Here is a 15,510-nt window from a genome sequence, read left to right as displayed (position 1 = left end):
AGCAAGCTAGCATATTTTCCCAAAGGTTAAAGTCTTGAAAAGACAACCTCAGTATCAGTTTTCAATTAAAGAGCCTGATTGTTTGAGTTATTTAGGTGTGTCCAGATATATTTTAAAACAAAATTAAACAAACAACAACAATTTAAGGGGTGTCTGGAAAAATACACTTGCCTAACTTCTCCAATTATTTATGGCCTTTTGTGAGTCAAAGAGCAAATGAGAATGTAGAAGTCTTCTTTGGTCAGATAGAGCTCCAGAAATTCCACTGTGTTCCCAGATCAATAAGAGAATGTTCCTGAAATGTAACCAATAAATTATACAGCACATAACTAGCCTTTATCTTTAGAGCATCTTGAGGAAGTCAGTTCATAAATATTAATGGCTCTGGATCAAAGACTTTATTATGTTTTGTTTTTTTTTTCCAAAATAAAAGTTAACCTAGTTGTCCCTATTTGAAATAGATGTCTGATCATAGGCCTCTGGTATAGAGATGGCTTGTCCTGATTCCATATCCTAATATATATTATGTGTTAGTGGTATTAGATCCAAGATAACTGAGACATACACTTCGAATTTTGTAGTACTTCCAAATGCTATATCTAGTTCAACCTATTTTTTTCATTCAAATGACTCTGTGTTGCTGTCATGTGTCACTGATCTTCACCAATATTTCAAGAGCAGAGAGCATGTGGTAGGTGGGATGGACATATGTGAACCCCTGAAACTTGTCTGCCCCACTCTCCATGATGGCTTCTCCCATCTTCCACCTTAGCCAGGACTCATGGGACAGTGAGGGACCTGTCCCGAACCTGCACATGCAAAGCCTCCAAACCAAGGAAGAAGTCCACTTGGTACCCTGTTCCCTGTCCTGCCTCCATTCTTTGTTCCCTATTTTCAAGGAATTCTAAGCCTGAATTGGAGTACAGGGCAAAGGCGAGGAAAGAGGCAGAGAAAGAGAGAAGGAAGAAGATGGGGGGATTAGGGAGGAGCTCTCCCATCTCCCCAAGCCCTAATCTTCAGGACCATAAAACTGAGGATTCACTTTGCAAATACCCACAAAGCCTACAGAGGGGCAAATTCTCCAGGCTTCCAAGTCATAGATCCTAGAAGTTTCTGAATTTGGTTTTCTGTTGTATATTCTAACTTTCAGAACCAAAAATAGCTTCACTGAGGAACATTTTTCAACCTTCATTTATAAAGGCCATTAAATCGATTCCCTTAACGCCCTGACCCCAAATTTACAAAACATGGGAAATCACGCATTTTAAAAGTCCCTTGCAAGTCTAGGCACTAGATATCTCTGAAAGTTGTCCTCTACCATTACTAGAAGGCTGACCATCGAAGAATTGATGCTTTTGTACTGTGGTGTCAGAGAAAACTCTTGAGAGTCCCTTGGACTGCAGGGAGATCAAACTAGTCAATCCTAAAGGAAGTCAGTCATGAATATTCATTGGAAGGACTGGTGCTGAAGCTAAAGCTCCAATACTGTGGCCACCTGATGCAAAGAACTGACTCATCGGAAAAGACCCACATGCTGGGAAGTCCTGAAGGCAGGAGGGGAAGGGACAACAGAGGATGAGATGGTTGTATGGCATCACAGACTCGATGGACTTGAGTTTGAGCAAGCTCTGGGAGATGGTGAAGGACAGGGAAGCCTGACATGTTGCAGTCTATGGGGTCACAAAGAGTAGGACATGACTGAACGACTGAACAATAACACAAAAACCATTACTAGAAAAACCTGCTAAAGAGCAGGGCCCTTTTTGACAACCAAAAAAAAAAAAAATCTCAGATCACCAATGGAACATGAGCAACATATACACTTCTGAACTCTTAAATCTTTCCTCCAAAGAAGACTTTGCTTGTGTATTTGAGCATAGTGAGGCACAGGCCAGTTTTGCTAGAACCTTTCATAGTCTCCCTGTCTGGTAAGTCCTCCTACTGGAGAACCTAAAGAGTGGGGAAGTGTTTTCTCCACGGTGCATGGGAGGGTCTAAAAATTGCATAGAAAACCCTCAGTGCAGGAAACTTGCCTCTCATTTTCCCCATCATACTATGGCACTAGAAAAGGCTAATCTGATTACCCTTCTGTGACTAGAAAGGTTAAATTTCCAAATAAAAACATACAAACCACTAGGTATAAAATAAGCTACAGGGTATGTTGTACAATGCAGGGAGTATACAGCCAATATTTTATAACTAATAAATGGAGAACAATCCTGAAAGCTGTGAACCACTATATTGAACACCGTGGATTACATAATATTATACAGCAAATATGCTTCAGTAAAAATAAATAAGAAATTTTAAGGAAAGGGCTAGTCTTAAATAATTTTCTAGGACACTACCTAAAAATTCAAAAAGAATAAATAATATTCCAAAGATAAAGCAGCTCAGCCAAGTACCAAGAAAATTTCCTTCCCCAAGATTAAAAACCAGATGTATAAGCCCTAACATCCAGCATTATACATACACAACATATTTTTTGTCATTTATCAAGAGTGCTACAAACTCAAAAACAGGAAACAATTCAATGGAAATGTGACTAGGTGGCTGTCCCAGGAGGTTTCACTGACACGCATCCTCCTGATTCTATCTTGCCAGGTGGATTCTTGTGGTCAGTGTCATGAAGGAATCTTCTCTTCTCTTGCTGTCTCCACCAGAACTGTTCCTCCCAAACCCCTAGACTCTGTCAGTGTAAAACAAGATAAATACAGTTGATCTTATTCCCTTGCCCTCAACTTCAACTCATTCTCCAAATGGAATCAAGATAAACTTTTTAAAAAATGCTTAATGAATCTTTCATTTGGACTATATTCCACTACATAAAATCATAAAGCAATGAAAAAGTATTTCAAATTGTTGTTACTATATATATATATTCTCTTTAGTAGACAGCATGGTAAAAAAGGAAATAGCAATTACCCCAAATCTCACCACTAAAAAACTGTCACCATTAAAGCATTGATAGATTTTCTAACAGTTCCATTTTCACAAGCAATATACATAATTTTTAATCAAGATTTGGGTGTTGGCTGTATTTAGAGTTTAGCACTCCATTCCATTAGGATTCCAGCTTACTGCTATATCACAAGATTCTCTAATTTTTCAGCATTTGTTGTCTAATAATCTTTATTCATCATAGCATTAACTGAAAAGTGGAGATGAATTTAGCTTTCAACAGCTGAGGAATTGTTGGTACATCATTGTAGTACATCCCCTCCATCAAACATTTAACCAACATTAAAAATAATTTTCCTAAAGATAAACTTTTAAACACTTAAATCTGAGAGCAATCTCTGGTTTTTAAGGCCATTCAGTGACTTGTCAATGTCCGAGAGTATGTTCATTTTATTACTTAAAAGGTTCCTGGGATCTGGCCTTACCTTCTGCCATTACTTCAACCCCCACCATCATCACCAAGTGAGGAATTTCCTTTTCTGCTCCCTATACCTCCATCACAGATCACCACCAAGTGAGCATTTAGCAGCTGTGACCTTGACCATTTAACTCTCCTTCTCCCATTTCCTTTGCCTTCCAGGTCTTAACGCCCACAGAAAAATGTGATGCCTTGTCAATTACAAGTCACAAGACTAACTCAGCCTCAAATGCCATGTAGATTACAAGGTTCCCCAGTTTGGTAGAGTCAATAAATGGAATTCCATTTTCAAACTGGAAAACCTGTTATGGGATGAACTCTCTCCTCCCACCAACCATAAATTCATCTGTTGGAACCCTAAACCCTAGGACCTCAAAATGTGATTGTATTTAGAGATAGGGTTTTTTAAAGGAGGGATTAAGTTAAAGTAAAGGCCATAATTATGGGGCCCTAATCTAATTATTATCTGTATAAGAACCAGAGATTGGGACACACAGGGTAACATCAGGTAACGCACAGAGAAAGACGATGTCAGGACACAGGGAGAAAGTGGCCGTTTGCAGGCCCAGGAGAGAGGCCTCAGAAGAAATCACTCCTGCAAAGGTTCGTCTAGTCAAGGCTATGGTTTTTCCTGTGGTCATGTATGGATGTGAGAGTTGGACTGTGAAGAAGGCTGAGTGCCGAAGAATTGATGCTTTTGAACTGTGGTGTTGGAAAAGACTCTTGAGAGTCCCTTGGACTGCAAGGAGATCCAGCCAGTCCATTCTGAAGGAGATCAGCCCTGGGATTTCTTTGGAAGGAATGATGCTAAAGCTGAAACTCCAGTACTTTGGCCACCTCATGCGAAGAGTTGACTCATTGGAAAAGACTCTGATGCTGGGAGGGATTGGGGGCAGGAGGAGAAGGGGACGACAGAGGATGAGATGGCTGGATGGCATCACTGACTCGTTGGACGTGAGTCTGAGTGAACTCTGGGAGTTGGTGATGGACAGGGAGGCCTGGAGTGCTGAGATTCATGGGGTCGCAAAGAGTCGGACACGACTGAGCGACTGAACTGAACTGAACTGAACACCTTGATTGATCTTGGACTTCCAGCTTCCAGAGCTGTGAGAAATAAATATCTGTTGTTGAAGCCACAGAGTCTATGGTGTTTTATTATGGCAATCCGAGCAGACTCGTACACTATGAAAAGTTAGAAATATTTAACTTGCATTCTGGAGCTGAAAATCTACCCATATAATCATTATTTTTCCATTTTCAACTGTCTTTACCTCTAAATCTAGAAATAAATATGAACATCAAGGAAGAACCTAATAACAAGGATTCATTCATTGGTCAACGTATACAGGGCAGGCCCTGTAATGCGTGTTTCATGAATGCCAATTTATTCTCCACATAACAGCCCAGGACACTTAGGACCACACAGATTGAGTAACCAGCCCAAGGTCATACCATCAGCACAAAGATAGAGATGACATTTGAAAGTGCATCTCTGTGAGAGCTGAGTTTGGTAGAAGGAGCAAAGGCTTGAACCCAGAAGTATTGCTAAATCTCCAAGTCTGATCTTAAGTCAGATTATTTGTCTTCCATGAGCTCAGTTTCTTCATCTGTAAAATGAGGATAGTGTGATATTTACTTTGCAAGATTGGAAAAAGGATTAAATGAGATAATATGCAGAAGAATAAGAATGCAGTAGATATTCAAAAGTGGTCAACCCCTCTACTGTAGCTTGTCTCAGAGACAAAGCCAAGAAAAGAATCCTTGATGCCAATATCAGCAGAAATTGGCTTGTTTCAGTAAGGCCCTTCAGTTTCAATAAAGAATAAGCCTATTTCTCTATTGATTTATATGTGATCATTTATAAATTAAATAGGCTTTTAAGTGACTGATCTGCCTCTGTCTAAGCTGGGGCCTGTGACTAGGTGCTTTTGGGATGTCTGTGCTCACCTCTAGAACAGGACAAAGGAAAATCAAGTGGAGACTGGCCCATCTCGACAAGTCAGAGCTGAGCAAACAAAGTCTCATGCCTGTGTGAAAATATAAAGTGAACAAGGAACTCTGATTTGAACTAAAGTCTATTTGTGTTTCTTAAAGAAATCACTATTCAATCATGGTGACAAGTACTGCTCAGTTACAATACTTTCAAAAAAATAAAAAGTTTAATTGAAAAAAAAAAAAAGAAGAAGAAGCACCACTCAGGAGTCAGCCACACTTAGAGTCAAAGTCACCTCCTTCAATTTTCGAGATAAGTGACCTTGGCCAAATTCCCTAACCTCCCCAAACTGGTTTTCCTCATCTGTAAAATAACACAATAATAACTGCCTCATGGTTTGGTTGTAAATAATAAATGCAATTATATACGTACAGTGCTTCATGATAATAGCATTTACATAACACTTGCTATGTGTCAGTCACTGGCTTAAGCACTTGACTTATATATATTCAATTTGGTATAGTCTTCATAACAAGTTTTTGAAATAGGTACTATCATCAGCTTCATTTTACTGAGGAGGAAGCTGAGATTCAGAAAAGTTAAGTCACTTTCCCAGAGTCACACAGGAGTAGTTGGTGGAGCTGGATTCCAGAGGCTGTACATTTAGCCTTTATGGAATGCCTGCCTCTGAGTAAATACCTAATACTTCAGTTCAGTTCAGTCGCTCAGTCATGTCCAACTCTTTGTGACCCCATGGACTGCAGCATGCCAGGCCTCCCTGTCCATCACCAACTCCCAGAGTTTACTCAAATTCATGTGCATTGAATCGGTGATGCCATCCAACCATCTCAGCCTCTGTCGTCCCCTTCTCCTCCCGCCTTCAGTCTTTCCCAGCATCAGGGTCTTTTCCAATAAGTCAGTTCTTTGCATCAGGTGGCCAAAGTATTGGAGTTTCAGCTTCAGCATCAGTCCTTCCAATGAATATTCAGGACTGATTTCCTTTAGGATGGAGTTCTTGGATCTCCTTGCAGTCCAAGGGACTCTGAAGAGTCTTCTCCAACACCACAGTTCAAAAGCATCAATTCTTCGGCGCTCAGTTTTTTTTATAGTCCAACTCTCACATCCATACATGACTACTGGAAAAAACCATAGCTTTGACTAGATGGACCTTTGTTGGCAAAGTAATGTCTCTGTTTTTTAATATGCTCTCTATGTTGGTCATAACCTAATACTTACAATTGCATTAAAGAAAAAATAATCCTCTTAATTTGACTCTTAATTTTTGTTTTTTATTTTAAGAGGACTTTGTACAACAAACTAAAGCATAACCTATCAATAGGAATGCTTTCAAAAATCATATGAATATGGTTTGTTTCAGATTTAGCCTAATTTTAACTAAGAATTATGTTTTTAATTACATAAATTACATTGATGATAGAATCACAGTAAGTTAATGTAAATGAAATTAAATAATGTTAGGAGCACAGAAGATGAGAAATGTTTATCAAAAAGTCATAGAGGAATGGAGGATTTGTTTACTGAATAAAGAGTACCTTTTTTGATTTTCAAATATACATAATATCCTATAGATAGTTTTAAGTGAAAATGTACCTTTCATATAAAATATAATAAGATTTCAACACATTCTTCTCCAAAGATATAACACCCATGCATTTTTTTTTCCAATCTTATGTTTGTGTAAAAAAGTAATCACAGTATATAGGAATTTTCACCATCTAATTCAAATTTTCTGTCTTTTCTCGAACACAGATCTCACATTTATCTCACATATCACACTTATTATTTTTCTTCATACAATCTTGGTGGTAAAGATGGTAAAGAATCTGCCTGCAGTGCAAGAGATCTGGATTCGATCCCTGAGTATGGAAGATTCCCTTTGAGAAGGGAAAGGGAATGGCTATCTACTCCAATATACTTGCATGGAGAACTCCATGGACAGAGGAACCTGGCAGGCTTCAGTCCATGGGGTCCAAAGAGTCAGACATGACTAAGTGACTAACACTAAACTACTAACATTTACTCAGTACTCACTTTGGGTGGTCCTGCCCTGAATGCTCAGGACACAGCTGTCCTTGAAGACACTCAGAGACAGGAAGGTAATTATAATAATGTGAGCGGTGTTTCCACTGTAGTTCTTCAGCTCAGTAGGAAGACAAGTGAAGAAGGTAGGAGAGGACTATGCTTGGGTGAGCAGATACTGTACTGGTATGCCAAAGGCCTGAGCCTGGCCAGTGAGGTCAGTTTTTTAATGGATGCAGCTTCCCAGGCTGCAAAGAGGAGCTACAAGAAAGATAAGGGGTGTGGAATGCCTCCCATGCCATGCCAAGGATTGAGATATTTTAAGGGTTTTAAACATAAGAATGTCTAAACATAATCAGATTTGTGTTTTAGGATTTTTATTGGAAGGAGTGTGGAAACTAAATTGTTTTTTTTTTAATTGGAGGATAATTGCTTTACAGTGTTGTGTTAGTTTCTTCTGTACAACAATGTGAATCAGCTATATGTATACATATATCTCCTCCCTTTGAACCTCCCTCCCACCCTACTCGCCATCCCACCTCTCTAGGTCACTACAGAGCACTGAGTTGAGCTCCCTGTGCTATACAGCAGGTTCCCACTAGCTATCTGTTTCACACATGGTAGCGTATATATGTCAATGCTATCTGGAGGCAAAGAAATAATTCAGGAGTCTAACTGCTATTTGTGTCAGAAGAGAAAGTATAAAGGGTCTGAACAAAGACAGTCACCATGGAAACCAAGGGGAAGGAAAGCCGTGGGGGTTACTAACTGTGCTCGAATTCACAGTCTTTCCTTTCTACTAATAAAACTGTTTCTCACATTTTTCTCCATCTCATATGAGCTAAAATTGTTATCAATTTATGCCTGACCTAATTTCATTGTCCCTAAAGTCTGATAGGAACTGCTACTTACCAATAAGGGCTCTGAAACACAGAGTTGAAGCAACTAGCTCAAGGTCACACAATCAGGCAGGAGCAGAGAGACAAGACCCAAACCAGCTTTGTCTGAATCTCCAGCTGATGTACCCACCCACCCATGCACCCACCCACCCCCTTTCTGCTTCTATTCTCCTGTTTTTCACTCTCTACTGACTGGCTTTTAACCTGAATCCATCCCTGTCCTTTCTTAAAAGAATAACTCATCTGCTTACTAGTCTTTCCAACACCGTGCAATCTATTGCTTTCCATGTCATGTTGGTCTTAAACCTCTGCAATGTTCACCTTGTCATCATTTTTGTCCTTAAATTTCAGCATTTGGTTTCTGTGCCATCTAAATATACTGACGCCGGGACTTCCCTGGGGGTCCAGTGGTTAAGACTTTGTGTTCCCACTGCAGGGGCATGGGTTTGATCCGTGGTTGAGGAACTAAGATCCCACAAGCCACAGGATGTGGCCAAAATATAAGTAAACATAAACACTGATTTAAAAAATCCATGATGAACAAAAATCAAATTTAAAAGGCAAATATACTGACACCAATTATTATCTGGAAAATTTTAAAGTATTTCTTCATCCTTCTTTCCCTGTGCTTCTCAGAGTACTTTGCGTTAGTAATAACTCCTTTATTCCCTGAAACTCTTTTTCCATATGCTTTTCCAACACGTCCCTGTGTCACTCCAGCGGCTCCTTCTCTGGCTCTTATGTTAGTTCTTTCCTGATAAAGAAAAACATTTCCTTTCTGCTATGTTCTGTACGTGCTTCTAGAGGTTTGGGTTTTCCTTTGCTTCCTTTTAATTTTTTTTTTAAATCCTCTGCTGTTCTCTTTCAATATAAAGTCTTCTGTTCCAGTGGTGTGCTGACAACATATATTTCACACAACCTCCCCATACATGCCTGCGTGCCAGTTACCTAATCTGCTGCCCCTTGGGAGCAACAAAGAAGTACGCAAAGGATTCATCCCTGTTGTGTAAGCTTTTTGCCTGACCTCTGTCTCCCCAAGTATTTAGATTTCTTTGATCATGAAAATAAATGCCGGGCAGGTATTCAGTTTACAGAACTAGAACTGAAGCCTGCAGATGACAACAGGAAAGAGAGAAAGACAAAGTCAGTGGAATACTCCCAACTGAATGCATCTTAATGCAACAGCTCAAGCTCAGGAGGACCAGGAACCTCGGTCCCATACTTAACTGGAAGCCTCCAGAACGAGTATGACTCAACCAGCAAACATTCCATTGAACCTGCGCCTCACCAGGCTGACAGCGAGGCTGGAAGCCCAGTGCAGTCAGTGATGACAGTTCTTGCTGGGCACTCTCAGGGTGACCCAGAATTGACACTGATCTGAAACACGAGTGTCAACAAGACTCCTAAAAGTTCCATCCTTGAAAGACAGGATCCATGGGTTTCTGTTCAGAGCACAGTTCAGTAAGGAAAAAAATAAAAGAAGAAACCTAAAAACGGTGTCAGTCACCTTTGCTCCCTCCATCCCCACTTCGATGTCCATGAGATAAGAATTTAAAAACTTAGATTAAGACAAAAGGGCAGTCCCTAAAATTGTGCTTTATTGTTTTTGTTTTTTTGCTTTGTTCCTTCTTTTTCTATTTTTTGGAGGGTGGGGGTGTTGGGGGAGAGTGGGGTGGGGGAGGAAGATCTGGGCACAGAGGAGGAATCCAAGTTCTTCAGCTTCTCCTCTGCCCTCCTTTTATGGGGTGGTCTTCAGCGCACGGAAGGGATCTCTTCTTGGGGAGTAACCTTTCTGCTTGCTCTTTAACCAGCCAGCCTGCGTCCAAATCATCATCTCCCCAGCTAGTTAGGTTACAAGCTCCACAGAGGCAGAGCTGTTTATTTACTGTATGTCTCATGCCCTAGTGCAGGGGGAGGCTCCTAGGTTCGGCTACGAGTCAGGAAGGCAAAGATCGACAGGCCGAGTGCTTAGGGCCAGGTGACACAGTCCTGGGTGCCGGCGCGGCTTGACAGCTTCATCCCCGCCCACTGGCAGGCGAGCGCGGCCCGGCCACACATGCGCGCGCGCAGGGTCCTTAAAAGCCGCGGCCGCGCGGAGACGCTGAGCTTGCCCACCGAGCGCAGGCGGCGACATGCACGTGAACGGCAAAGTGGCGCTGGTGACTGGCGCGGCCCAGGGCATCGGGCGAGCCTTCGCCGAGGCGCTGCTGCTCAAGGGCGCCAAGGTAAGCGCGGCGAGGCGCACTGCCCACCCGAGACCCGCTCTCCAGTCGAGGTCCCGGAGAGTGAGCGACCCGGTGCTCTCCTTGCCGCCTCCAGAGCTGTCCAGGCTGGCGCTCTCCAGCGGACTTCGAATGCGCTGGCAGAGAACCCGATCTGTAAACTGCCCGATCTCAAGTCCAAACGAGGAGCTTCCTGTTGTCTCTGTATTGTCGGTCTGTCTGTCAGTTTTACCAGGCGCGAAGGATCTCGATTCCTCCCCTTTTGTCCGTAGGTAGCGCTGGTCGATTGGAATCTCGAAGCAGGTGTCAAGTGTAAAGCCGCCCTGGATGAGCAGTTTGAACCTCAGAAGACTCTCTTTATTCAGTGCGATGTGGCCGATCAGGAACAACTGAGAGGTAAGCGAGGGGAAAATCAATCCATCAGCGCGGAGCGCGCCTTGAGCAAGTAGCAACCTGAAGGCAGCCTGCGCCAGAGAGCCAGCTTGGGGTGGCGGCAGGCTACCTTCTGCAGAGGGGCTATCTCCTGCAGAGGGGCTACCTCCGAGCTCCAAGAGATAGCCGACTGCTACCTGACATCACAATAGACATAAAAAAAACTAAGGAGGAAGGGATATCTGACATCCCAATAGACATAAAAAAACTAAGGAGGAAGAAAAGCCAAGCATGTTTGAGAAATCCTTTTCTTTTAGTCATTTGGCAGCACATAATGTAATCAAAATTCCTTGGTGTATTCCAAGATAGTGCTGCTTCAGTAGTTATTAAATGATTGAGCTTGCAAATGGAACTTAGAAAGATAAAGTAGGCTAGGGAATTACGGCGTACTACTTCTCCCAGAAAGCTGGAAGACGGCAGAATCCAATGGCAATCAAATGTGGCAGTGTTTCTCCTTGGAACATGCTAGAATGCAAGGTCAAGGGTTGTCATCACAGCTGTGCTGGATGCTTTTGACCAGATGTTCTCCCTGATTTTTCCCCTATGAAATACTTTAAAAACAGTAATAGTTGTATTGCAGAGTTAGAATTGCAGAAGAAAAGTTTCTATCAGACTTTCCTCAATGCTTTCCTGTTTCTGTTTACTTGATTAAGACAGATGGATCTACTTGACCAATCTAGAAATAGTATTGGTGTAGACAAAAAAAAAACAGATTTGATCATTTAGAATTCCAACATATCTGTATGAGAAAATACGTGTATTTCGAGGAAAAATGAGAAAATAGAACATTTGTATTTCACAAAGTTTTTTTTTTTTGGAAGACTAAGTGAAAAAATTTGTTAGGCACATCTTTAATTAACGGATCAAAAAACTTTCATGAAAGTCACTTTAGTACTTCTCTTCTTAAAATGGATGAGTCTGTGTGTAATTTTTTTTTTAAATGTTGGAGTGTTCTGTGAAAGAGTGAAAATGAAGTGGTATGTTCGAAGGAAACAAATTGTTCAGGGAAATTGTTTTAAAGGAAATTATGTAATTAAACTCTGAAAATTTTATATAGACCCATAACATGGATTATAAGTGTGAGCAGAAGAGACCTGTAAACACAGTGCCGGAGGAATGTATTTTGCCAGAGGAAAAAGTTTTGCTGATTGCACAGGGTATTTTTCTTCAAGGGTAAAGTCATGTCAAATCCCAACAGCCATGCTGATAGAATAGGGAACAGTAGAGGTCATCTGAAAGCTATTTCTGTCTGAATTTATATAGTTTGGCACATGACATTTAACCTTAATTGTTTTGCTTCCCAGTATTTAAAATTAGTACCTTGGCTGTAAACATGTTCCTTAAGGATAACTGATTGTGGAGGAGGAAACCAGACACATAATGAGTGACCAGGAGAAGGCATGATGGTCAATGAGAAAGCCACATGTTTTCTGGATATCAATGTTTATTTGCATTTTAGGAAAACTTGGCATTGGCTCTTCCAGTTTCAGGATTTAGTGTGGCCTACAACTTGTAAAACTATGTAGACACATGGCCCAAGAGATGTCATTGAAATCATAAAAATACAGAGGTGAAAAAGTTCTTGGAGATGACCTACAGATGGAAAAAAAAAAAAGCAACAGGAAGAGTTTAGACAAAATATAAAGGGTGCCACAGCATTTAAATGTCAGCAAAACCTAGATTGTAAGTTGCTTGAGCCCAGAAGTGAGAAGCCATTAGTATTTGACAACCTAATTTCCTGTAAGGTGGTTGTGGAGTTCTGAAGAGTGTGTGTGCGTACCTGCTAAGTCACTTAAGTCATGTCCAACTCTTTGTGTCCTGTGGACCGTAGCCCTCCAGGCTCCTCTGTCCATGGGATTCTCCAGGCAAGAATGCTGAAGTGGGCTGCCATGCCCTTCTCCCCATCGAACCCATATCTCTTGTGCCTCCTATATTTGCAGGCAGGTTCTTTACCACTAGCACCGCCTGGGAAGCCCACTAGGTACTAGATGCATGGAAATGGTCGTAATGGATCTGAATACACGAGTGCTTAATATGACACTTTCTGAAGATAATATGGCTTATTTTTAAAAGGATGTTTGTCATAGGCTAAGCCACAGGACTTTAGTAACTTCTCAGGGACAGAGATGCTGGCTGCCCAAACTGACTTCCAAGAGCACTTAGCACAGGGTCCTCAGCTCTCTAAAATTTACTCCATTGAGGTACTGCTTACAAAACTTTAATGTGCATACAAATTGTCTATGGATCTTACTAAGGTTAAGATTCTGATTCTGTAGGTCTGTGGTGACCACTGATTCTGCATTTTTGACAGGTTCCCAGGTAATTCTGATTGATGGTGCTGGCTCGCAAACCACACTGAGAAGCAAGGCAATAAGCCACAGTCTAAGAGTGTAATTTTCACCAGAAGACTGCATAAGTTAAAACATCATTTCAGGGCATACACTGTGATAAATGTGTCTGGGTAAAATAAGAACAGATCTATAATGTCTTCTTTTTTTATTAGATACTTTTAGGAAAGTTGTAGACCACTTTGGAAAGCTGGACATCTTGGTCAATAATGCTGGAGTGAATAATGAGAAAAACTGGGAAAAAACTCTGCAGATTAATTTGGTAAGCTGTCTAAACCATGTTCATTCTCTACAATTATTTCATAAAAGGATATCTTAAAAGGAAAAAAGAGTTTTTTTCCATGGAAACAATATAATGACCTACAATTTAGAAAAAGGGAATTTACAAAAAGCTAGGGGAAAAAAGCACTTCCTTTCACAAATAGGAAGACATTTGAGATTTCCAATTATGAAAATAAATCTGTCTTAAAATATTAAAGGAAATAGGAAAAAAACCATCATTTATCAAATAACTTAATAGTTGTCAAACTATGATCTCCAGCCAAACTAGCCTGCCACCTGTTTTTGTATGACCTGCAAGCTACAAATGGGCTTTACGTGTTTTAATAGTTGAAAAAATAGTAAGAAAAGAAGAAAAAAAATGAAATGTATAAATATATGAAATTCAAATTTCAGTGTCTGTAAAGCTTTATCGGCACACAGCCAAGGTGGTTTATGCACATGTTGTCCCTGGCTACTTTTCTGCTACAGCAATAGAGCTGAATAATGGTGACAGTGGCCCTGTGATACACAATGCCTAAAATGTTTACCATTTGAGTTTTTTCAGAAAAAATCTTTCCAATTTCTGCTTTACATTATTTATTTAAAAACTTAAATTTAATTCCAGAACTACAAAGGCTAAAGTGACCATTGTACTTTGTAATAATTAAGGTTTTTATTATTAATGTCAGTGTATGTGTGTGTGTGCATGTATGTGTATCATTTCTACAATGTTTGATGATAATTTAATTATTTCATGAACTGTGAAAATATAGAATTAGGAAATAAAATTTTTTTTCTGCATTGTATTACAAGCTTACAGATTATCCCATTTTATAAACACATGACATAAACCACTGGGGTTTAGAAATACTGAAACTTTAGCTAAAGCCAGATGTCAGAGCTGGGCTGGGCATGGGGTCACTATGCCCTTGGTAATTTCTTTTATTTGGTAATCTTTTTTATTAGTTTTGCAAAGCAGGCATGTGTAAAGTGCAGAGGGGCCACGGTGTGTATATAAACACATAGGGAGTGCTCCCTACTTCACCATATCCAACTTCTTAAAAATAGGTACCATGTCATGTTTTTCTTTATTCTCCCCTCACTAATCAACATGATATCCTGAAGATAGTGCTTAGTCCATAAATATTTGACTTGAATTGACATTCTCATGAGTAATGACTTAACTGTAATAACTTGATAGAATTGATTAAAATTACCCTAACTCGCGAAAAAAGGTAATCTGTGAGCACTACTTTTTTTAAGGTACAGAGTTGCACCCCAAGCTTGACAGATCCCTAAAATCCTTTGACCCAGATCAAAAGGTACTATTTTAAAATGCAAACACCCTCCTCCTAGTTCTATCTAAGATTTGTCTCAAGCATTCCTGGGTATCATATTTCAAAATAACTATTTTTAAATTTTATTTTATTTTTAAACTTTACAATATTGTATTAGTTTTGCCAAGTATCAAAATGAATCTGCCACAGGTATACCTGTGTTCCCCATCCTGAACCCTCCTCCCTCCTCCCTCCCTATACCCCGCCTCTGGGTCATCCCAGTGCACCAGCCCCAAGCATCCAGTATCGTGCATCGAACCTGGACTGGCGACTCGTTTCATACATGATATTATACATGTTTCAATGCTATTCTCCCAAATCTCCCCACCCTCTCCCTCTCCCACAGAGTCCATAAGACTGATCTATACATCACTGTCTCTTTTGCTGTCTCGTACACAGGGTTATTGTTACCATCTTTCTAAATTCCATATATATGCGTTAGTATACTGTATTGGTGTTTTTCTTTATGGCTTACTTCACTCTGTATAATAGGTTCCAGTTTCTTCCATCTCATTAGAACTGATTCAAATGTATTCTTTTTAATGGCTGAGTAATACTCCATTGTGTATATGTGCCACAGCTTTCTTATCCATTCATCTGCTGATGGGCATCTAGGTTGCTTCCATGTCCTGGCTATTATAAACAGTGCTGCGATGAAC

General features: G+C 40.4%; 1 protein-coding gene across 1 annotated transcript in view; it reads left to right on the top strand.

The window, feature by feature from the left end:
* Window positions 1-10,209: 10,209 nt before the first annotated feature.
* HPGD (hydroxyprostaglandin dehydrogenase 15-(NAD)) overlaps window positions 10,210-15,510 on the top strand; it is a 36,625-nt gene continuing 31,324 nt past the window's right edge. Inside the window, exons 1-3 of the mRNA XM_010840260.1 lie at window positions 10,210-10,476; window positions 10,746-10,869; window positions 13,409-13,515. Coding sequence (XP_010838562.1) covers window positions 10,384-10,476; window positions 10,746-10,869; window positions 13,409-13,515 — 324 coding nt within the window. The 5' untranslated portion in view covers window positions 10,210-10,383. The remainder of the gene's footprint in view (window positions 10,477-10,745; window positions 10,870-13,408; window positions 13,516-15,510) is intronic.

Source organism: Bison bison, unplaced genomic scaffold (assembly GCF_000754665.1).
Source record: "Bison bison bison isolate TAMUID 2011002044 unplaced genomic scaffold, Bison_UMD1.0 scf7180017864143, whole genome shotgun sequence".
In the NCBI taxonomy this organism is placed as follows: Eukaryota; Metazoa; Chordata; class Mammalia; order Artiodactyla; family Bovidae; genus Bison; species Bison bison.
The sequence above is the reverse complement of the archived record's forward strand: the minus strand, read 5'-3'. Positions and strand labels throughout refer to the sequence as shown.